Consider the following 24,413-nt stretch of genomic DNA (forward strand, 5'->3'; position numbering starts at 1 on the left):
AGAAGAAAGAAGAGGGTGGGTGGTTGTATGGGCGGGCAGCCTCCCTCAGCTCCTCTTCCCTTCCCTCTTTCGGACCTGTCAGGCAGGCAGCCAGGGAGTAATGTGGAAATGTGGCTGGCTGGCGTCGACTTGATTAAGTCTGCGCACGTGTCTCTGCAGAGAGGAGACTCCAGGCTTAATCACCCTTAGCCCTGACACTCTCCACCTCCTCCTTCACTCTTTCTTTTTCTCTCCATATCTCTTTTTTCCTCTTCTCCTCTGTTACTTCTCCTTTTTACTCCTCCCACTCCAATGCTGAAGGCAAAAAGTTTTTTTCTCCCCCTTCTCTCTCTCTCTCTCTCTTCCTCTTTCTGCTGATTTTTGTTTTTCAGAGCTTTTCCCCTGACCTCCTCTCTCTGTGTGTAACTGACTTTTCTTTTGTTTGTGAAGCCCCTCTTTCACTCTCCCCCCCCCCCCCCTATCACACCCCCTCCCCCATTGTTTCACATATATGCCACATATCAGTTGCTATATGTATCCTGTGTTTCCCCTAGCACAGCAATGTACACCACGCACAGTTGGACAAGCACAACTCCTGACAGCTCCAAGTTACCTCACCTCCTGCATGGAGACGATTTAATGTATGAAATATCCTCCCTCCCTGGACTGGTCTCTGGCCAGCTATAGTATACAAAAGCCCAGTCTCATGGCAATTTGTGAAATGGTCATGAAATGTAATCTATTTTTTATGCACAGGATACAAATTTTCCATTTCTGAGTGGCATCCAGCACAAGGTTAAACCTTTTTTGTCAGTTACTTGAGCACCTAGTGGTCTAGCAACAAAAAGAGTTCTGCTTCCTCCTCTAGGAAAACATCTAGATCCAGAGCAACAGTTGTAAGTCAGGGCTGCTCTGGGGTCAGGGGTTCAACTATGCTCTACCATTTGAGGCATACATACTAATATCTCTTCATCATATTGGCAAAAGGGCATAAAATGCACTGGTGTGACATGTAATTCAAACCAGCACCCTGTGATTTAAAAAGTTATGTTTCATCTTGGTGGATAATTCAAAAGTATTACTTTGTTTTATTAGTAGTATTTGTGTTTATTTTTTATATCCATGCAGTATCCATGTATATGAATGATTAGATGGGGATTACACACTATCACACTGGACTGAGATACACAAGTCTTTCCTCTAGTATACTATACACCCAGTTATATTCTGACTATTATACTAAGCTCTTAGGAGGTACGGAGGGTATGGATTAATAGGGTACGGTTTAATATTAAAGCAGAAATTTGATGAACAATAGTCAAAATGGCATGAGATCAAAAGTGATTATTACAAGATTCTTATGTATTAAATTTGCACTGAAAGACTACGATTGCTAATGCAACAAAAGCAGCATTACTTTTGTCATTATTTTAATACAGTCCATTTTTTTTGTCTGAGATGACTGCCAGCTTAATAAAATCTAGTTTACACTAACACTTGCACTCTTAACTTTAGGATATCCCTTCAACAGTTTTGGAATATGTGCTAGAAGCTAGTGATAGTAACTTTGCCACTTTGCTAACACAATCATCAATATAAAGGCACAACATGTATAATTCTATATTTTACTCTATACACTTAATATTTTTTTGTGGCAATATAAAGCAAAGTCCAAGTCTTCTGCTTTTTCTGTAAGCAGTGTTGTGAACAGATGCCAGTAAAAGTCATATATGAATAAAGGCAATGGACTAGCTAGCTTACTAGCTTTTAGCATAAGTAGTAGCTTGGTCCTTTTCTGAGCTGTAGGCTAAAGTGTATTTGTTTCAGTCTTTTCTATGATTTAGGGTTTTTTATGTTTGTTTGGGGTAAATTAATAACCTTTTAAATAAAGTCATTTTTGTTCTGACAGTTCAACAGGTGGGTTTTAAGTTAATGCCTTGAGGGTCTTTTAACAAAAACCAGGACATTTTATTTCAGAGTCCTAGTTTGCTGATACACCTCCTTTCATTTCGCCATTCTCTAGGTGAGTATTTAAAGTACTTGTGCAACATAAACTTCATATGCTTACTTTGCTCCAGTAATGACAATGGGAGTGCGAGGGAAACTTTTTAATTATACCAATTTTCTACACAGCCTTTAACTTTGAAGCGGTGAGCTGGTGTAGCATTCTATGTTAGCAAATAGAAAGCCTGAAATTATTACATTTCTCAATTTATTGTTATCCAAAGTATATTTCTTTTGCCTGTTTGAGTTTTTAAACTTGGAGGTCAGTGGCAAGCCGTGACTGTCTGTTTTGTGTAGTATGGGAGGGCAAACAAGGCAGTCCTAAGCTTTCCAAAAGCAACATGCCTAGTCATCATTTTACTCACTAACTTCGAGATACACAAGGCTCTGTACATTTTGCCAATAGGAGCTTTGCCATGGTTATGTACACATCTTGTTTTAAACACAGACACATGAAAAGACTGCACACGGAGATCCAGCACCTCTGTCAGTGCTGCCTGCTTCTGCATTGAGTCAGCAGGGTAAATGTAGAAGCAACAGCATATGCAGGGTCTTTGCTTGATCCGTCACATTATCCCAGCGTGATAAATGATTCTGTTAACACATCAAGTTGGCTCTTCAAAGCTCCCAATGTTCCCACCTCCACAATGTGGTTCCAGCAATCCAACCCATGCGTTGATAATTTACCCTGAAAAAATTGGCCGGGAACAAGCGTCCAATTATGGCTTTGCACCCTGTTCCCAGCGCCTCATAACCGAGCTCTTTGAAAACAGGATGAATCCCACACTTCTTTTGCTTCTCTTGCTTATTTCAGTATTTGTGTTTTCTTTCTTTCTTTTTTTAATCACTGTCCCATGTGATTTTGAATTTTTCTTTCGGTTTGATGTAGATGTGACAGGCTCTGTCATTCACGGTTACCTCACACGCGTGTTAGGTAAAGAATGTTAACAGATATCAGCTGATCTCAAGTTAGTTTAGTATAATGACAAATAAATGCCTTTGAAAACTACAGTCTGTCATTTAATGCTCTGGGCTCTGAGCCAGCATTTTGGTTTTTCCTGTCTGTCAGCACGGAGCTGTATTGGAAAGTCATGTTTCATCATTTCCTTGCAGACTGCATCATGTTGTTAGGTCAGTGTTTGTATATCATCATAATACTATATTATTTACACAAACAATGGATGATTCTCTACATCGGTTTCAAATTTGTACGCTAAAATTTACACCTTAAGTTTCTCAGTTCTCAGGTTTAAAATAACTTTGCAAATATGAAGGATTGTTTGACATGTTGTTACTCTGAGGTATGATTTCAATGGATCACATTAGTTCTTCTGCATTATGTTTCAATTTTGGAGTTTAGTTATTCTTCTTGGCTAATGAACTGAACTCTCAGTTTACTGTGCTTTGTTTTTGGGGTTGGCAGCTGCTCCTGTTTTCAGCTTTGTCCTGAATGTTCTGGCTGTTGTTTGTTCTCACACTCAAATTAGATTTCATGTCTTTTGGAGCTCAATCTGAGGATCAGCAGATCTGGCCGCTCACTGTTGTATAACGTGGGAAAACACACAAATATCACTCAAAATGATTTCAAAACGCGCTCGAACTATATTCCCACAAACATTCGAACATATTTGATTACTTCACGTGTCTTTGTTGATAAGTTGTTGAAATGCAAGTTAATAGTGATGCCGTTTACTGTATAATACTGCATAAAGTCCAAATCCTAAAAGTATCTGATGACGTTTTACTTTATTTTTACTTTACTTTATATCTTTTTACAGGATGTTAAAACAGCTGTCCAGCAGCTTTTGAATAACACTTAAAACATGTAAGGCATTGGAAGCAAAGGCATATAGTTTTTAAAGGAGCTTAAAAGATCTGATACAGGCCCATAATTCTCCCTGACACACTCCCCTCTCACATCTCATTTCACCAGAGAACATTAGGGAGGTCAATTTGACCAATCATAGACCCTGTTGCACCCACTGAGCCATCTGATCATCTTCCACCTCCTCCCGGGCCCATGAACTCTTAGTGTACAGTCATCTGATCCCACTATAGCAGCGAGCAGTAGAGGTCCTGACTTGGACTTCTTTTTAATGCAACACTGTTGCTTCATTTTGCTGCATTGGTCTCTGATCACATGAAAAAAAACTGATATGGATTATCATGTTTTCAGACTTTCCTTGAAGGTTTACATTATATTACAGGGCTTCTGAATCTTTTCACAGCTGCATTATGGAGTGATTTTTGCATACCTGAGACCAGTTCCTCTTATATATACAATGCTGTGAAAACGTAATCACCCCCTTCCTGATTTCTTACTTCTTTGCATATTTGTCACACTGAAATGTTTCAGATCATTAAACACATTTTAATATTAGACGAAGATAACCCGAGTATATCCAAAATGCATTTTTAAAGTGATGTGCCTTTGTGAAAAAGTTAAATCACAAATTAACTGTGATTAACTGTATATTTTATAAAAGATTATTTTAATTACAGCTAACAACATGATTGCTGATTACTGCCAGACCTGCTGAATCAATTCGGAACACATCATTACACGATCCAAAGATCCAAAGCTGAGAAACAAAGTCATTGACATCTATCAGTCTGGAAAAGGTTATGAAGCCATTTCTAAATTTCTGGGACTCCAGAAAATCACAGTGAGAGGCATTATACACAAATAGAGAAAACTTGGAACAATGGTGAACCAACCCCAATTGGCCAAAATTACTCCAAGAATGCATCAACAGCTCATCTGCAGGCTTCACTTGCCTCAGTTAAGGTCAGAATTCATGATTCAACAATAACAAAGAGACTGGGCAAAAACAGCTTCCATGGGAGAGCTCTGCTGAAAAAGAACAAAAAGAACACAAAGGCTGGTCACACAGTTTCCAAAATATGATGATCCCTTAAGACTTTTGGGGAAAATATTCTGTCAACTGACAAGACAAAAGTAGAATTTTTGGAAGGTTTGCATCTATTTCTTTCATTTCATAGAAAGAACATTATCCCAACAGTCAAACTGTTGATGGTAGTGTGATGATGATCTGGGGTTGCTTTGCTGCCGCAGGACTTTAACAACTTGTTTTATTTGATGGAACCATGAATTCTGCTCTCTATCAGAAAATCCCGAAGGAGAAAAGTTGTCCTGAAACTTCAGCTCACTCGGGTTGTGTACTCGGACAATGATTCAAAACATACCAGCAAATCCACCTCTGAATGACTCAAAGACACAAAATGATTATTTTGGAGTAGTCTAGTCAATGTCCAGACTTGGATCAGATTAAACAGACCATTAATGCTCGAAAATCTCCAATGTGATTGAATTAAAACAGTCCTAAAAAGTACACACAATGGTGTGAAAGACTCATTGCCAGTTCTCACAAATGTTTAATTTCAGGGTAGCACAACCAGTTTTCACTCAGGGCAAGGTATGTTTTGAGCACGATCTGATATCGTTGTGTTGGTGTTGTTCCCAGATCATCATACTAAATGTTATTCCAGGATCAACATTGCAAGTGACCAATCAGAATGTTGTGATGTCATACTTTTGCGACTTTGGGAAAAACCGCCGTAAAACAAAAAACTTTACTTAAGCTGCAAGGAACCGCTTCTGTCCGCCGATCAACGGACCCTGACCCTAACCGTAACCCTTTAATAAACGGTAAGCAGAATTGATATTGTCCTTGCAACATTGAAATTTCATAAATGCACGAATGGCTTGGCGCGCAAAAGAATAACGTCACAACAATGTGATTGGTCACTTGCAAAGTTGAACCTGGAACAACATTTTCATGATGACCTGGGAACAACACCAACACGAGGATATCAGATCATCCATGTTTTGATGACTACTGTACCTTCATAAAAGCAATAATCATTTTAAAACTGCGTTTTATTTACCCTGGCTATTTTTGTGTAATATGAACGTTTGTTTTGATGATCTGAAAGATTTCAGTTTCAAATATGCAAAAATTAAAAATTAGGAAGGGGGCAAACACTAACACATATACGCACGTGTGCTAAATACCTCACCTAGGAGGTGTCCAGGAGGCATCATGGTCAGATGCCCAAACCAGCTCGACAGGCTCTTTTTGATATGGGGGAACAGCAGCACAACTCAAAGTCTCTCTTGAATGACTGAGCTCCATACCTAAGGGTGAGCCCACGTAAAATGAATAATTTATGCATAGAGAAGGATTCGCTCTTTTGTTTGATTTTTAATTTGACAAAACCATAATCAATACCACTCAATCGACACCATTTCTATCTAAGCTTTTAAAGTTGAATCCCTCTCGGTCCACTATCAAATGGTGAAAATCGTAATAAATGGATGCAAGGGTGGATGATTTAATATTTATACTGTATGAACAACAACAGCAGATCACTAGTGAAAACAGTACTTCTAGATTTAGTGCAGACTAAGTGTGTCAGTGATACAACCTCATTGAGGCTTTCTCAGCTTTCCTGTCTGTCTGCCTGACTGACTCTCTGTCTGCTTTTGTGTGTTTGGACTGCTGCTATAATTACTGTCCAGGCAGGGGTGGACCTGGAGACAGAGGCAGTGTGCTAATTGAATGTTGGAGCAAGAACGGAAGCTATTAAAACAAGCCTGCCAAGACGTTCTCAGCCTCATCTGCTACCATAAATCCATACCGACCATTACGACTGCTGCTACTACTTCCTCCACCGCTCCATCTCATTTTGTCTCTGTCATTCCCTCCAATAATGTTCCTTCTTCTTTTTCAGTACTCCCAGTCTTTGGATAAGGTATTTTATTAACCAAGTAGGCTTGTGTGTCTCATGTGTTTTTATTAGCTTGTCTCTTGTTTTGTATCACTGCACAGCTAAATGAAGACCAGAGGTAGACTAAGGATATCGATGGATCTGCTAATAAGCCAACCTTTTCCCACTATTTTCTTCTAATGTTTTGAAAGAAGCCTTGCCTCACAACTGTATTTCTCTTCTGAAATCCTCCCTTCCCCTCTCCCATCCAAACAAAAGTGCTGTTGCAATGATTTAAAGATAATAAAGTTCTAGTTTTCCTTTATTTTCAGCATTTAAACTATGGGGAATATGAGAAGACAAATGGCCTCTGCAGGGTTTGACGAGCAGGCCCCTTAAGCTTCGGGATTGCAGTCTCTCTGCAGACTCTCTTTCCATGTCTTTTTGCTAAATAATCAAAATGAATCTCTGTGTGTCTCTCCATGTTTGTAGTTTGTGCACGAGAAACACAAACAGGATGTACCATGAGGAAAGTAAAATCTGTTCAGACTGAAGCTGCCTTCTGTTGGACCAGCATTTGGGTTTGGCAGCATTTTAATTTAGAAAATAAATTTAAAAAATACTGTACGCTGTGTCTGAACAAACTGGGCTTACAAATGCAATTTGGTTTTTACTTCTTAATGGGTTTTTGGTTTTTCTGTGTTTTTCGACTGGTTGCTTAGTCTTACGTGATTAGTCACTAGTTCTTTGACTTTATGTCTTTCTCTCAAGGTAAACAGATCTAAAATAATTGACAGTGACATCCACTGACTGGATGGCTTCCCATAGTTGAAATCAGGAACAAAAAGCCTAACCACTGTAGAAAGGCCTAATTAAACAGTGGTCTTTAATGTTACCCCTTCCACCCCTCCACTGTAGACCCAGCCACACATGAATGAAAGAATAATTCCCTTTTGAAAGCAAGCTCTGTTTTATAATCTATAACCAATGGAAGGCTCTTGGCTAAGAAGGTCCTCAGGTCACACTCCATCTCTTCCTTTCTCTTTTCTCTCTTTTTTCCCATCTCTGTTTTTCCCCGTCTTCTTCTTCTCTGTCTCCCTGCTGCTTCCATGGTCTGGGTAAGCAAGGCAGGGCTGTGACAGTCACCTCTTCATGCTCCCTCAAGAGCGAGGTAGGGCTAACTGTCCTTGAATACATTCACACACAACCTCCCATGAATGACCATGTGTTGGCATGACCAACCACTGGGCTCATGTGCTTGGATTACTGGACTGCTATGAATGAGAAACAGCCAATTTAATCCAAAGATGGTGGCTGAAGTGGGGAGGTGGGGGTGGGTTTAAGTGCTTAGGGGCCTTACTACCTGGGGTTATTTGAGAAAAAAAAAATCAAGGGTCCATGCACCCCTCACCTCACTTCTGCCCACCATCCAAAAACCTCCCCACCCAGGCAAGAGGACCCCCCTGACTGGCAACAGTAAATAGATTATTTCTATTTCATCCTTAATCCTCCTAAATAGCAACAAATCCTATTAGGCCATGAATTATAAATCCTCTTCTTCCACTAAACTCAATCACCCATCCATCTTCATGTATGTATGCACAAACATTACCCATACATACACATTTTCTCGGGAATGTTGGTCTAAACAGGGCAGGCTGTGAATGTGATGGACATCCACATGACATGTTAGTGTGCCTATATATTTGCTGTTTGTTAAATACTGGTACATGTAGATGTCTGTGGGGCCACTAGTGAGGCTTACTTCTCCTCCCACCTGTCATTTTGGGCTGAGTCAGTCACCCAAGCTTAAACACAGATACAAACAGCAGGCGTAGATTAGTCTCATATACACCAGAGTCAGGAACTTACCAATGCTTGTGAGAGTGTATGCTTTTATACATTATCCTAAATTACCTGATTGTGTCAGTACACTCAGTGCTTACTTTTATTTTTATTGCTCTAAAAGACAAGAGCATAATGGTGAAATGCAAGCCGCGTCAAGCACAGAAACAACTACATTACACTGCTAACAAAATTTCGGCTATTTTTTAGAGGTGGGAATCACCATATATCCCACGATACGATATTATCACGATACTTAACGCACGATACGATATTATTGCAAAATTTAAAAATATTTTGCGATATTCAGATTCTGTACATAAAGGTAAACTTTATCAATATTCATTTTATCTAATATCAAAGTCTCGCACTCAGTCTTTCTCTCATTTCAGTCAGTTTTATTGTTGACAAACTGAACAGTTTGTATTACAGGGAGTGCAGAATTATTAGGCAAATGAGTATTTTGTCCACATCATCCTCTTCATGCATGTTGTCTTACTCCAAGCTGTATAGGCTCGAAAGCCTACTACCAATTAAGCATATTAGGTGATGTGCATCTCTGTAATGAGAAGGGGTGTGGTCTAATGACATCAACACCCTATATCAGGTGTGCATAATTATTAGGCAACGTCCTTTCCTTTGGCAAAATGGGTCAAAAGAAGGACTTGACAGGCTCAGAAAAGTCAAAAATAGTGAGATATCTTGCAGAGGGATGCAGCAGTCTCAAAATTGCAAAGCTTCTGAAGAGTGATCATCGAACAATCAAGCGTTTCATTCAAAACAGTCAACAGGGTCGCAAGAAGCGTGTGGAAAAACCAAGGCGCAAAATAACTGCCCATGAACTGAGAAAAGTCAAGTGTGCAGCTGCCAAGATGCCACTTACCACCAGTTTGGCCATATTTCAGAGCTGCAACATCACTGGAGTGCCCAAAAGCACAAGGTGTGCAATACTCAGAGACATGGCCAAGGTAAGAAAGGCTGAAAGACGACCACCACTGAACAAGACACACAAGCTGAAACGTCAAGACTGGGCCAAGAAATATCTCAAGACTGATTTTTCTAAGGTTTTATGGACTGATGAAATGAGAGTGAGTCTTGATGGGCCAGATGGATGGGCCCGTGGCTGGATTGGTAAAGGGCAGAGAGCTCCAGTCCGACTCAGACGCCAGCAAGGGGGAGGTGGAGTACTGGTTTGGGCTGGTATCATCAAAGATGAGCTTGTGGGGCCTTTTCGGGTTGAGGATGGAGTCAAGCTCAACTCCCAGTCCTACTGCCAGTTTCTGGAAGACACCTTCTTCAAGCAGTGGTACAGGAAGAAGTCTGCATCCTTCAAGAAAAAAATGATTTTCATGCAGGACAATGCTCCATCACACGCGTCCAAGTACTCCACAGCGTGGCTGGCAAGAAAGGGTATAAAAGAAGAAAAACTAATGACATGGCCACCTTGTTCACCTGATCTGAACCCCATTGAGAACCTGTGGTCCATCATCAAATGTGAGATTTACAAGGAGGGAAAACAGTACACCTCTCTGAACAGTGTCTGGGAGGCTGTGGTTGCTGCTGCACGCAATGTTGATGGTGAACAGATCAAAACACTGACAGAATCCATGGATGGCAGGCTTTTGAGTGTCCTTGCAAAGAAAGGTGGCTATATTGGTCGCTGATTTGTTTTTGTTTTGTTTTTGAATGTCAGAAATGTATATTTGTGAATGTGGAGATGTTATATTGGTTTCACTGGTAAAAATAAATAATTGAAATGGGTATATATTTGTTTTTTGTTAAGTTGCCTAATAATTATGCACAGTAATAGTCACCTGCACACACAGATATCCCCCTAAAATAGCTAAAACTAAAAACAAACTAAAAACTACTTCCAAAAACATTCAGCTTTGATATTAATGGGTTTTTTGGGTTCATTGAGAACATGGTTTTTGTTCAATAATAAAATTATTCCTCAAAAATACAACTTGCCTAATAATTCTGCACTCCCTGTACAGTCTAGTGCAACTTAACTGAATGCAACCATCTGGTACAATTATAGCTATTCTGAACTATGCAATTTATGATAACTATGCAGCCCATTCAGCAACTGAAGAATTTGAAAGTAAATTAAAACAAAACATAATTTTACATTAAATAAAAAAGTTTTAAACTTAATTAAAATAAAACATGTCTTAAATTAAAAGAAGTAAACTGTCATGTTTATTGCTGCCAAAAAAAAGTTAAACACATTTGGACAGTGAAGGAATGTCAGGATTCTTGCTCAGAAAAAGGATCAACATGCTCTGAAGTCAGAGTTCCAGTCCACAAAAACTTTTTTTTGTAACAAAATATCGATTTGTGCTGTCCCTGTATCGATACATTATTAGCAAACAAAATATCACAATACTACACAGTATCGATTTTTTCCCCCACCCCTACTATTTTTAAGCATCTGCACTGACGGCAACCTGCATTTCAACCTCTACATGCTTCTATAGTAGAATCACTTTGGCTGTAGCTGTTGTTTCTTTGGGCTGTTGTTTTTTCCTTTTAAAGCACATACCTTTTTTTCAACTTTGGTTTATTTTTTTGGCTTTGTGTCATTAGGATAGTGTGTGGAAGATTTATACTGTTAACTGATATTTATGAGACAGTGCAGTCAAGGTCATCTTACAGAGTAACAAGATAGTAATGTATGGAATAATATTTAATTACTCAAAGAATAGAATTCTTTGAGTAATTAAATAATATACTGCATTACTTTTAAGACGAGTAACGAGTAATGTGTAGCATGTTTTTTTTTTTTAAATAACCACATCACTGCATATAAACTACACATAAGGAAATTTACTCTATAAAGTTTCTATTACACTACTGGGACCTCGTTCAGGGACGTTTTTGCACTCACAGATCCACAGTTACCAGCATCATACGTACCACCAATGTTTGGTCAAAGTTTTATCAGGTAATGAGCCCGGTGGATCCTTCACCACCAATGAAGCAGAAAGGCCAGCAGGTTGGCAGAAATCTGTTCCTGTAAACGCTTGCGTAATCTCATGGCCAGCACCAAGTTCCTGAAGATAATGCAAAAGCAGCTATTTAGACCAGAACAAGGTCTGACAGAAAATAGGGGATCATTAACTACAAAACGATGCAGTTCTCTAATTAGACTCTCTTTGAAGAATAGTTACCACCACATCCCTCTCTTTAGGCTACACCTCAGGCTGGAACATTAACCCCAAAAACCCTGAATAATGCTGGTCTCATCTTTGAGGTTGCTATTCCCAGAGTCGTTCTTACTTCTGAGTTTGTTGATGACAGGAACTGGGAAAACGAGTCAACCAAGTTTTAAATGTCACGTTTAACCAACTTAAATTGCATTCTTAAAATGTCTGTGTACATGATTTTGTCTATATTCTTTCAGAGTAAATCTTAATTTTTTGCGGCTTATGTACTCGAGTAAAAAGCAAATCTCCCACAGGTTTAGTTCAAATTGGTTTGGCTTTTCCAACAGAAACCTCGTCACCCAAATTGTTTTGATCATTTGGCATTTAGAACTACACGAACAAGAGTTCAGTGGTCATTACACGACTTGTTAAAAGTGTGCTCTTCTCCAATCTTCTCTCTGCGTGGTGGGAAAAGAGCTGCGACCGTCTCTTTTCTCTGCAAATAATGACAGGTTGGGAGATTCTGCATCATTAACGTTAAACGTGGGTGGAGCTTTTCCGAGTGTGCTGGGACGTCAGCTGCCTCTCGAGACGAGTAATTTTCCTTGGTGGGATTCTTTCACACGCTTCGGGAGAGGAGACTTTAAGGCTTTGATATTCAGAGAAATTCTGTGGCAGTGAATGTGAAAGAGCAAATTACTGAATTTATTTGTATTTTTTTTGCTTTATACATTACTCCATATCTATATACGGAAACATGAAAACAGTAATTTGATTGTGTGTTTGCGAGGTGATGGTGAAGACAGATTGTAAAGTATCTCTGGCGTCTCCCCCTCGTTTTTTCTGTCTCCGAGGCCACACACATCAAACAGGGCTCGCTCGTTCTGTTCTCTCTTTGTCATCAGCTCTTAATGGGTGCTGGTCTTTGATGTGGTTGGGTTGCTGCTATTGTCTCTGGCATGTCTTGATCAGTGTCTATTGATCTGGGAAGAGTGGACATGAAAACAACTGGAGCAGGCCCATGGGGAGAAGGGAACCTATTGTAGCAGAAAGCAGATTTAAGTGGTTGCATCTGACACTATTGCACGTATGGCAGATTTTCAGGTTCACGTTCTGACTGAGTCGAGTTTAAATTAAAGATTAAATTAACTGCAGCCAGACTGAAGAATAAGCAAAAACAATGAAGCAAGTCAGAATAATGGAGGAAGTTGTAAAGTGAGTCAAACAACGACTCAGAGTGTGGAAAATGTGTTTGCAGCTATAAAGAAAGTAGCCAAGGTTAACTTAGCCTTCATACTTATTTGGTTGCCTGGTAACAGAAAGAGAAAAGAAAGAACCTGGTTGTGATGAATCAAAGGTTGGGTGACAGTGGAGAACAGGCAGAGGCAGAACTGGTTTAATAGTGGGTTCCAGTTGAACTTGGAAAGTTGGATTTCATACTTGGACAGAACGGCAGATTTTGCCCCGACCCCAAAATCTGTTTTTTACCATTACCTGTGAGCTCTACACTGTTTAAAAAAAACATCTTAAAAAAACGGTAATATTTCGGCAGCTGGGGTGCCAAACTACTACCGTAAAATAACAGAAAACAACTTCCTCATAAAAATACGTTATTTCCAGTAATGACAATACAGTTTGTTGCGCTAATTTTACATGGGATCTTGCCTTTTCAAGTGATTTTAAACATTAAATTAGGAAAATGTTAATGTGATTAAACAATGAAATTATCTATAAATAGGGGGAAAAAAACAAATCCTAAAAAAACAGTAATATTCCGGCAGCTGGGGCGCCAAAATACTACCGTAAAATAACAGAAAATAACTTTCTCGTGAAAATACAGTTATTTTCAGTAATGAAAATAGAGTTTGTTGCGCTAATTTTACATGGGCTTCTGCCTTTTCCAAGTGCTTTTAGACAGTAAATTAGGAACAATTTAATGTGATCAAACAATGAAATTACCTATAAACAAGGTCAATGAATGTGGCAATATGAATCCTAATACGTAAATGTACAGAAATATACAGTTAATTTAAATAATAATGGATTGCATGCCCTGGGACAGACTGACAGAGGCGAGGCTGCCATATCGCACCATCGGCCCCTCTGGCCATCACCAGTAGGTGAAGAGTCTTGACCACGGACACAATACCGAGAGTGTCCAAGCCGGGGCTCGAACCAGCAACCTTCTGATCACAAGGCAAACTGCCAACTCTTGAGCCACGATCGCTCTAAATAGCAATTATAATAATACTTATGTGATGTAACACAAGCTTATAGGAATCATGTTATATACTTTTCCATAGCATTACATTTGAATTCAACAGTTCAATCTTTCAAATAACGGACAGATATTTGTGAAATCATGATACATTTGTGAATGCATTTTAACAATCTAAATATGCATATGTACAGATTTGAAATATGAAATCACAGTCTATTTACGTAACTTTAATGATATTCTAGAAGAACAGAACAAAACTGTAAAATGCACAGTAAAATACTTTTATATTAGGATTTTTTCCTACAGTACTGCCATACAAAAAAAATATATTTAAAAAACAAGTGAATTGTGTTTTACTATATTTACAGTGATGTTATGTTATTTTACCTTTGACATGTAAAATCACAGTCTACTTATGTAAATTTAATGATATTCTAGGAAGACAGTACAAAACTGTAAAATATACAGTAAGATACTTTGACATTACTATTTTTTGGAACAGTGTAGAGTTCATCATACACAAAGCTGTCCAGTGTGCATCTGCGGTAATGTAAGTATGTGCAAAACGATTTGCAGTGAGTTTCAGTGAACAGATACTGCTAACAATGGCTACCCTGGTTTGTTTGTACTGCTCAACTCGTGTAACATCAATTCCAGCTCCAACTTCCAAGATAAATGGAAAACAGCATATGTCCTATTCCCCTTTTTTGTATGGCATGGAAATACTCAGGAAAATTTACCCGAAACCTTAGATTGTGGTTACATGTATTAGAGATTTTTAGAAGTCATTGAAGAATTCTGTATTTTAGAGAAAATGTGGTAGCATTGCTTAAATTAGAGTTGCAATCCTCCTCGTTTTAAACACTCAGTGAATGGCATGCCATCACTTAGATCAAACATTTTTGAAAGAATGTAATCATCTTATCCTTCCAAGATATGATAAAAAAAATATGCCTGTTTTTGAGGAGAACTGAAGAAGAGCACATCTCTTTGATGGACCAAAGCGCCAGTTATATAAAGCTTATCTCACAGAGACAGATGCAGACACACAGAGACACACGCACACACACACACAGGCCAGCAGACTTGCTGGGCCCTGCCTGTAGTGTAGCACATGCGTGTCTAGGGTTGCTTTCTCCTGACTGACTCCAAGGTTATTGCTGCACACCATGGAAGCACAGGATATTTGATGGTCCCCTGCCAAAGACAGAGTCGGGGTCATGGGGCATAGGAGGGTAGGTTGCCATTGACAACTCAGAGGTCTCCAAAGTGACCATTTGAAACTGGGGTAGAGAGAAAACTTATTAAGAGAGAAGGGTCAATGGGAAGCCATGGGGCTAAATCTTTCACCAGTTTTGAAGCGAGGGTCAGGGCTAGTTCATAACTGCAGCAACGATGGCTCACCTATGACTTCTACAGTGGACCTGAAGAATAGCGAGTCTGTTGAGAAGAACTAGAAACCGGGATTTAATCCTCACAATTAAAATACACACAACCAAGCACGAGTGAATCATACAGTGCAGGACAATGGAAAGAATATTGAAGTCGTCGGGGGTAAAATCTGAGCTCTGCTGGCTCAAGAGAAGTTCCCAGGATAAACTGTGTCAAATCTTCTGCACAGATACACACAAAGATGGGAAACAAGAAGAGAGAAGATGTTGTAGTAACACTTTATTATATAGCCTGCAACTGAGGGCGTAGTTACCCTGTAATTTTCAATATGTTTTACTTAAAATTAAAATATAACTATATTTACCTAGACATATTTAAAAGTTGATACGCTAGGGGGGTCTGGAGGAAACAAAGAAATTATTCTGTTGTAAGTAAATGTAAGTAGTATTGTAAGTAATTTTAAGTACTGCATAATTTTGCTGACAAACGATATTTTCTCATCTTATATCATAAATACTTTTTTGGTCATGGGCTATATTAAGGTGTTACTTTTGACGTATTTATTTATTTTATGGTGTTTGTTAATATTCATTATATTGGGGTGCATGATGGATTTTCTAATATTCAGTTGTACTGTACTTAAAATTACTTATAGTATTATATGTGTCTCATTTTCCTTAAAATACCAAGAAGTTAGGCAAGTACAGAGTAATTATGACATAAGATGGAGAAATGTTGTTTGTTTTTACCAGGTAATTATGCAGTTCTTAAACTTAGTTACAGTATAATTATTTCTTTGTTTTCTGTACTTTTCAGACTTTTTACCTTCTTATTCTAGTGTGCCTGTCTTTGAGTATTAATATGTAAATATAATTACATAATTGCATTTCAAATAAAATGTATTGAAATATATTATGAAGACTTGCACAAGACACCTGTACACAGTTTGATAGAAAAGGATTTTTAAGATTTAAGATTTTAATGGCAGTGTCAGCTAGTAAAGTAAAAGTAAGAGAGGAAAGGAGGAAAACCAATCCAAGGTGCCATGTTATTTCATAGTGGATGACTTAGGGAAGCTGAAAAATTAAACGACAAATGGCTTAAAAGGTTTTAAAAAATAAATCATCATCGGATCTGGACAGGAAAGAAGACGCGTGCTTAAAGTAACATTAGAAGTCTGTCAAGTCAATGCTGCAACACCCAGATGGACTTAAGATAAATATTACACCACGCTATAATTTAAAAAAGAAATCTGAATGTTGCAAAAGTCTCTGATTATCAATACTGAATCAAACTGTAAAGAGTTGTTAAGTTTTAGGAGGTTTTGACTTAATTTATATGTTTTATTGCTGCTCTGGGTCCTGTTTTTCCACCCAGTCCTCAAAGTGCAACAGAGAAGTAAAGGCAGGCTGTCTTCTTTGGAGCTTGTAACCCCGGAAGAACTCGGAGTACTGTAACACTTTGGGCTCCTACATACCACTGTAGTCCTGCAGGTCAGGGTTGGTGGAACCTGCATTTAATAAAAAGGAAATCTGGCTTCTTTATCTGCATTACGACTTCCTTATTACAATTTCTTCTTTCAAATGTTACGCTAACTAATGTTACCAGCAGGTCATCATAACTAGAATACAATGGTAGACAATTGAAGATGACTTTTCGGTGCTGCCATCGTTAAAAACAAGATACCAGTATTGCGTGGTGAGCGGTTAGGCAGACCACGCTTTTCTAGAGAATCATTCTACATGTTTTAGTGAGTAACCGAAACAGAAAGGGTGGGAAAGAAAAGACTACATGACAATATTACGAGATCCTGTCCGTAGGAGGTCTACATTTCCCACTTACCTCTCAAAAGCACAAGAGGAGCAAGCAGAGAAATGTGGGATTTGCATTCTTACGTTTTCTGTGTGTCAAATGTTTAATGGAGTGCAGAGTGGGTTAGTGTTGGACAAAAGAAAAAAAACAAAACACCCATCCGTGTTGTTCTTTTATCACACTTACCCACTGAACATGTGTGTGCATTTGTGTCAAATGCAGGAAACGGGAGGAGGGCAAGGAGGGAGCAGGGTACAGTTGTTCAACGATCAAAACCACACATGTTTTTTGTTTCCTACGTGTGTTTTCTTTCCCAATTATGCTTGCACCCTCCAGTTCACACAGAAACGAGGGGAGAAAAAAAAAACCACTTCCTTCTCCTCTTTGACGAAGGAGAGCAAAGGGGTGGGTGCTAGACTTTTTTTTTCCTAAAATAGGGACTCATGCTCTTTATGTTTGGTATTGTTTGCATGCATTTCCTCCTATAGCTTGGGCAGGCCCTGCATGGAGGGCAGGAAGAAAGACGGCAGTTCAACAGCCTTTGATGTTCCTGTTTTATGGTCCCATGTCAACGCATTGTCTGTTAAGTCCTTTTGTTGTCCCTTTGCCTAATTAAGACCTCAGAGCGACTTGTTGACTCCACAAAGACCCCCATGTTTAGGGAGACGAGGGTGGAGGCTGTGTGATTCTGTGTGTCAAGGGTGTGTGTGCGCTTGTATGTGCGGGTCTGTCTGCCTTGACTGGGAAGTAGCTTGAGAGAACTCTTCAAAACAATACACAAAACCCATATATTGGCTTTGACTTAATCCACACTCTTTGCAGACGCTGGGCGTATGCACATGGCCCAAAGGCTTATCAGCACATACCAACAGATGGCTGAAAGGTCACCTTTGTCTGAGACATGTCCTACATGAAACAGAACACCAATATTAAAATTGACACAAAAAACAGGGATCAAATAATACCCAGACTTTGCACTCCATTACTGTTTGTTTTTGCTAAACAAATGTTGCATTGAAAAGAATAATAGGTCATGTATTGTTTATTTAATTCTGTGTGGGATTTAAGTCTGTAATTGGACAAAAGCCATATAATAGTTCTTTTCTGTTTATTTTGGGGGTGTGGGAAAACATCACTACAGAATACAATATTGCAGTATAGATCCAGAGAGACCAATAAGAGATATTTTTTAAATAAATTAAACTCTTTGAACAAGGGTCTCGTCTCATGCACCACCATGCTGAAATAGCGAACAAACTTACATTAAATTGGCTTTTTCGAACGATCATCAAGCACTGGGGTCATCAACACAGCCCAGAAGATCACTGGCTGCTCTCTGCCCAGCCTGGAGGTCACTGCAAACTCTCGGTACCTCAGCAGAGCTGGCAATATCATCAAGGACTACTCTCACCCCAGCAACCAACTGTTTGAACTATCACCGTCAGGCCGACGGTACAGGTCACATAAAACCAGGACAAACAGATTCAGGGATAGCTTCTTTCCCAGAGCTATCACCGTAGTAAATAAGCACAAAAACAATTGAACCTGCTTAGCTATACCATACCGTCACTGCCATTATATTATGCTGCTATTCATACTGTCATTATATTAATGCTGCTATCCTGTATATATTGTACTTACTATTGTTTGAGTACTTGTGATTGTTTTATTGTACTTTTTATATTTTACATTTATATTTATTATTGAATCTTGCACCAAGGGAGTGGCACTCCAATTTCGTTGTACTCTGTACAATGACAATAAAGGCTATTCTATTCTATTCTATTCTATTCTATTCTATTCTATTCACTGGATACACTTAGCTTGACCAAGGTGCCTCCTAATTCAGGGCAAGCTAATGGCTCAGTTTTATGAGGAAAAACAGGACAATAACCTGCTTGCACCTACCAAAAAAGCCCCTATTTCTTCCCTTTCTGCAACCAATTGCAACTTGTGGTAACTACGTGTTTGCCCAGAGTCTGAGCTATTCAGCTTAAGGTGATTTGCACAGACAGGCAACCTGTCTGCAAACAGTTGCAGTCTGACTTGGACTGACTGCAATCACTCCCAGAGAGATTGTTGAAGGTTGGCAAATAATTGCTGTCTAATTTATAAATGCAGACAAATTGCCAACATGTTGCCATCAGTCTGAAATAATCTGTGGGAATGAGTACAGCTTAGGGCCAATGAGCTGGCTGTCAGCTGGTTGTTTCTGGTTGAATTTCTGTCTATAGAGACAGCAACCGATAAGTGATTTTTGACAATTTAATCACAGTTAATTGCTGTATTGTCAGAAATACTTAGCATAAAATTGCCAGCTTGACCCCATTTAACTGCAGACTGATTGCAGGCTGCCTGTCTCTGTTTATTGGAAACATTTATGGCAGGTGTTAGTATTTAGGTATGCTTGACAATCTCATTTTCCATCAAATAATAGCTGAAGCAAAGAATGTAAGTTATATATTGATACTAACATTTCTCTTGGAAGCCCCCTAAATGCCCTTGAAAATGTTAATACCTTTTTACTATTATTATACCCCATGCCTTTTTCTAATTCGCATGACAGTTTGACATGACTATTAAACTGCTGCGGTCTTAAGATTATGGAGATCGCAGCGTTGACAAAGGTTGAGACACCTTGTCCTAGGTTATTACACTTGATTTTACTTTGCAGCATGTTAATGTGCTTCCAGTATGTGTTTGCAAGATTTTCTGATTAATGAAATGCAGTAACATCTAAACCCAGTGGGCACCAATGCACAGCAGAGCACAGCACAGAGCGCCTGCTTGAAAAAACAAAAATACATGCCATATAGTCACTATGGTATGCAAGTAAAAGCTGTTGCGTGTTGTGTGCATCAAGTGGTTTTGGTTTCAGTGTTTCATAACAGCATTTTTGTGTGTGTACATGTGTGTGTGTCTGTGTGTTGACACAGATGTGCTTCTTTGAACTCAGAAACGTGTGTTTTGGGACTCCTCTTAAGGCAAACTGAATTGGTTTTCTTCTCTCGTTTTCGCAGTGGGTTGTGGATTTACTGTTTTGAGTGAAAAGGCAAGCACCGATACAGAGTGCGGGTTAATCTGTGTTGTTACACTTGTCTGTATCAATGCATATCTGTCAATGTACGTTTGTTTTTCCTGTTTAGACCCACATGTGTTTTGCAGTTGGGTGGCATACGCATTGTTCATCGAACCTGAAAAGCAGCAAGGGTCAATTAGCGCTGAGCACGTAGACTTTTTTGTCTCTCTCTTTTCTTTTCTTTTTTTTGTCCCTTCTTTTCAGGGCAGTTAGTCAAGAACAAACCACTTGACCTTTTACAACAAGCTAAAATGTGAAGTGTTTTTCTTTTGTGGCCTAAATTAGTCTCCTTTATTTCTGTCACAGGTTGTCCCATGCCCAGAGATCTGCGGTAAAAGTCCTCCGCAGAATGAAGTACTTTGTGGCCAGGAGGAAATTTCAGGTACGTAAAGGGAAATCCAGAGAGAAACACTGCAGAGTTAAAGAGAACGAGGGAGGGGTGACAGATGAAGAGAAAGACAGATTGAGAGTGCGAGAGGGAGTAAGAGAAGTGTGTAGTAGTATGTGTGGCTACACAGGAAAGGAGGGGGGGCTTAAGGGTATATATCAGCTGTGGTGCTGGTGTGTGTGCTTGTGTGTCTACACATGAATGTTTGTGTGCATGCCTGAAACTTGCACCTGCATGCCTTCTTTGTGCTCACAGTCCAGGCACTGTATCATGGGAAATCTGCTAACCTGTCTCTGGGGCTACAGTAGGAATTCACTTACTGTGCTGCGCACGCAAAAGTCGCTCGCAGTGCTCACGAAAGCGCCCACTTGTATCCACGCTGCATGTTTTTCAGAAAGTTTCTTCGATTCTTCCTGTTTCCAAGTGTTCTATAAGTTTTCGGTTCGGGCCTGTGTGGTGTCAGCTGCAGAGGGCTATACACTGTGCAGTAAAGAGTTCACTGAGTTCTTTCTGATGCTCCTTGTGTCAACGTCACACTACACAAAGCTATGAAAGGGCTTTAACACGATTGCTTTCTACTTGACCATGCACTTGTCAGGACACACGCACACACACACACACACACACACACACACACACACACACACACACACACACACGTGCACGCACACACTGGGTTAACAATGAACCCTTTGCACCCAAGGGGGTTGGGGATGTTTTGGGGACCAAGCAACAGCGACTGTTGTTGACAATGGCCTTTGTGTCCCACCGTGTGTGTGTGTGTGTGTGTATGTGTTTGTTTTTGTGTGTGTGCATGCTGGAATCAACAGCAAGCTCGGAAGCCCTATGATGTGCGAGACGTGATCGAACAGTATTCCCAGGGTCACCTCAACATGATGGTCCGCATCAAGGAGCTGCAGAGAAGGTGGGGCCTTTGTTTTATGCTGTTTGTTGTTCTTTCCATAAGCTTTATTAAGCATAAAGCCATTAGGATGTCTCTATGTATCCGATGCCTCAATCACTGATATGCCTTTACTTGTAAAACCATATTGTTCCTTGTTATTTGTCCCAGATTTGTCAATTTCTCCAGAATTGGACAAAAAAAAAACATGTAGATTTTCTGCACCAAAAGCTTCAAACTTCAGATTCACACCCTTGTTACACTGAAGAAGTTTACATTTCTTGTGGAATCATTACATTTGTCTCATTTTCTGTGAGTAAAATGCAATGTTCTTAATCTGATGGGTGTTTCTATGTAGCTATGTTGCTGCCCTATTGGCCAGGTCTCACTTAAAATCATTAATCTTTATGGGAGTCCTCATTGGGCCATTTTTCATTTGGTAAATTCTGGCTATATTTACGCTAATAACATTTTCATGCTCTGCATCAATTCTTAAAGACTCAGTTTTAGGGGGTCATAAAACACTGGAGTTGTGCAGCCAAAACAGTGTGCTCATTGCAACTGCTAGCACTTTCTATAACATTTATAGACATTTATCCTATTCTCTGCAGTCTTCATCGGACAGACAGGAGCCTCACTGGTCCCATATTTGTTCTGCCTTGTTATACTTTATAACAAGAGCAGAGTCATTATTTTGAGTTCCAGTGAAATACAGTTCTCGTGAAAGTTAAAGCTTTTGTCCTCTCCGTGCGATTTTCTCTGCTTCACTTAAGAAGATGTTCTTTCTTTGACACGCACACGGCTCTCAGCCGTTATAGGTCAGTGAGAGGTGATGTATTGTGTCTGATTCATGCAAGTGCATCGCCTGGAACTCGTAACGCCTCCTGCAGTAATTCACGGACCCGTGGCAATGCACTGTTACGTTTTTAAGTCATTATAAAGCAACACTAAATCATGAAAGTGCTGTTAGGCTGACAGTTTTTTTTTTATTACCCCATAAAATCTAAAAGAAAAAAAAAGACACTATTAGACACTATCCCAAACACACCAAAATACTGCAAAGACCACTAGTCTGCCAACATAAACGAATAATAAACACATAAAGACGTGTGATTAAGGTGAGGAAAAGATGCAAATGGCTTACACTGAACACTGTATTCAAATGCTTTCCTTCTGCCTCAGTGAATTCGTAAATGCCAGTCGGCATAAGAAGTGAAACTGTGAGTTTCAGTGTTTATTTTCAAAGCTTCACATCTCAATAAGAGGACAGCATCCATTTGTCCAACCCCTTTAAGGCTTGCATGTGTGCGCTCTCTGAAAGCAGTGATGTATAAATACAGTTGAAGCGGATGACATTTGTTTAATTTTATTGGCACTATAAAGTGTTTATCCAGCCGAACCTCTTCTGTGTCTGCTTTGTGTTTTTGCCTTTCGCTGTCTAATTCCTTCTGTCTTTCCTTGTCAGGCTGGATGGCACTCTGGGAAAGCCGGGCATGTTTCTTCCAGGTAAATACGCAACAAACGCCAGTGGTCTCCATCTGATAGACAGCCGTCACTCCTCGCTCCATCCCTGTGTTTATAACCAGCTCATCAGTTGTGCCAGACCAAATATGCGAGAAAGAGAGCTCCCTGATGCTTGCGTGTGTATATTTCTCAGTTTGGGTGCGGGCAAGACTGCATGTACGTCCGAATGTTTGCCAGTATGGGAGTTTAAGCACCCTGCTCGTGGCGGTATTCTGGTGAGCGCATATTAGCGCGCTTGTGTGAGTTGTTGTCAGAGGAATTACACAAACACTTTTCTTTAATTAATTGTGCAATGTTAAATTAAGTGCCCCAAGCAGCAGCTCCCACAGCTTCCATGCCAGCTAAAAATAACAGCGGCGCGATGGAAACTTCACTGCGCCACTAATTGGATGGGGCGAAACAAAACAAGAATAGCTCTCTTTTCCAACAGGAAGTCGGTTAGCGTGGATGTGATGTAAGGCAGGCTGAAAAAATATGAGGCAAATTAACACTGAATGGGGTCCTTAATAAGTTCTAATTACTAGAACTTCGTTAGTTTTTCTTGTAAGGATCGTACTTTTAATGGTTTGATTTAGTCGAAACACTCCTGAAACTGTTGGGTATTTGCTCACATACGTCTTTATTACAAGCTTTAACTGTGCGCACGACTGAATGAAACTTTAAGCTGTCACTGTCAAGTGTGAAGCACTGAACAGTGGCCTATCAGGCCTTTTACTGGAAGTTATATCACCTTGGAGTAGTGGACTATCCGATCGTATTATATATTATTTTATATATATTCCCTTCTTTTATCTTTTTTTCTTTTTAGGAAAAGGAGAAGATAAAGAATACCCAACTATTGGGGCTCGTCTCATCAGGCTGGAAGATAAGGTAGGCACAATCGAGCGTGTGTGTTTTGTCTGACAGTAAGAGTGGTAAACTGATTAGATTATCTATCTCGTTCATAAGCAGAACGATGTGTGAGTCTGCCAGCATGTGTCTCTGTATCAGATGAATGAGTGCACTGTGGTCGTCTTCCTTTTTTCTTTTTTTTTTTTAAATAGCTCTGTTGTGGCTGGCTTCAGTCAGCCTGTGCCAAACATGCACCTCCTCTCTTGAACCCACCTTATCAATATCAGTGCTGTGTTTACACTGCACTTGTGTGTCTGTTCATGCTGTATTTTTAGTTGACCTTACTGGGTAGCTTTTAGGATTTTCCACACCACCCATTCTTTTTTTTTTTTTTCCTGTAGTGCTGTGTAGATTGGCTTTTGACAGCTCTTGGATGTTTATGTTTCCATGAAGAATATAAAAAAATTGGAAACATAAAGGAGCTGCAGAGAGGCATAAGCCAAAAGGCAACAGCTGTGTTACAAAGCTCATGTGCGACTAGGCGTGCTCTCCTTTAA

The 24,413-nt window shown here is 39.6% G+C and overlaps 1 protein-coding gene across 3 annotated transcripts in view; it reads left to right on the forward strand.

Annotated features, from left to right (window-relative positions):
* The window catches only part of kcnq1.2 (potassium voltage-gated channel, KQT-like subfamily, member 1.2), a 191,241-nt gene that overhangs the window by 99,862 nt on the left and 66,966 nt on the right, over positions 1-24,413 (forward strand). For all 3 annotated transcript variants that reach the window (XM_040026208.1, XM_040026206.1, XM_040026207.1), the window contains 4 exons: positions 20,519-20,594; positions 21,431-21,525; positions 22,967-23,007; positions 23,834-23,895. In XM_040026208.1, coding sequence (XP_039882142.1) covers positions 20,519-20,594; positions 21,431-21,525; positions 22,967-23,007; positions 23,834-23,895 — 274 coding nt within the window. The remainder of the gene's footprint in view (positions 1-20,518; positions 20,595-21,430; positions 21,526-22,966; positions 23,008-23,833; positions 23,896-24,413) is intronic.

The sequence above is a fragment of the Simochromis diagramma genome, unplaced genomic scaffold, assembly GCF_900408965.1.
Source record: "Simochromis diagramma unplaced genomic scaffold, fSimDia1.1 OVJJ01000293.1, whole genome shotgun sequence".
Taxonomy (NCBI): domain Eukaryota; kingdom Metazoa; phylum Chordata; class Actinopteri; order Cichliformes; family Cichlidae; genus Simochromis; species Simochromis diagramma.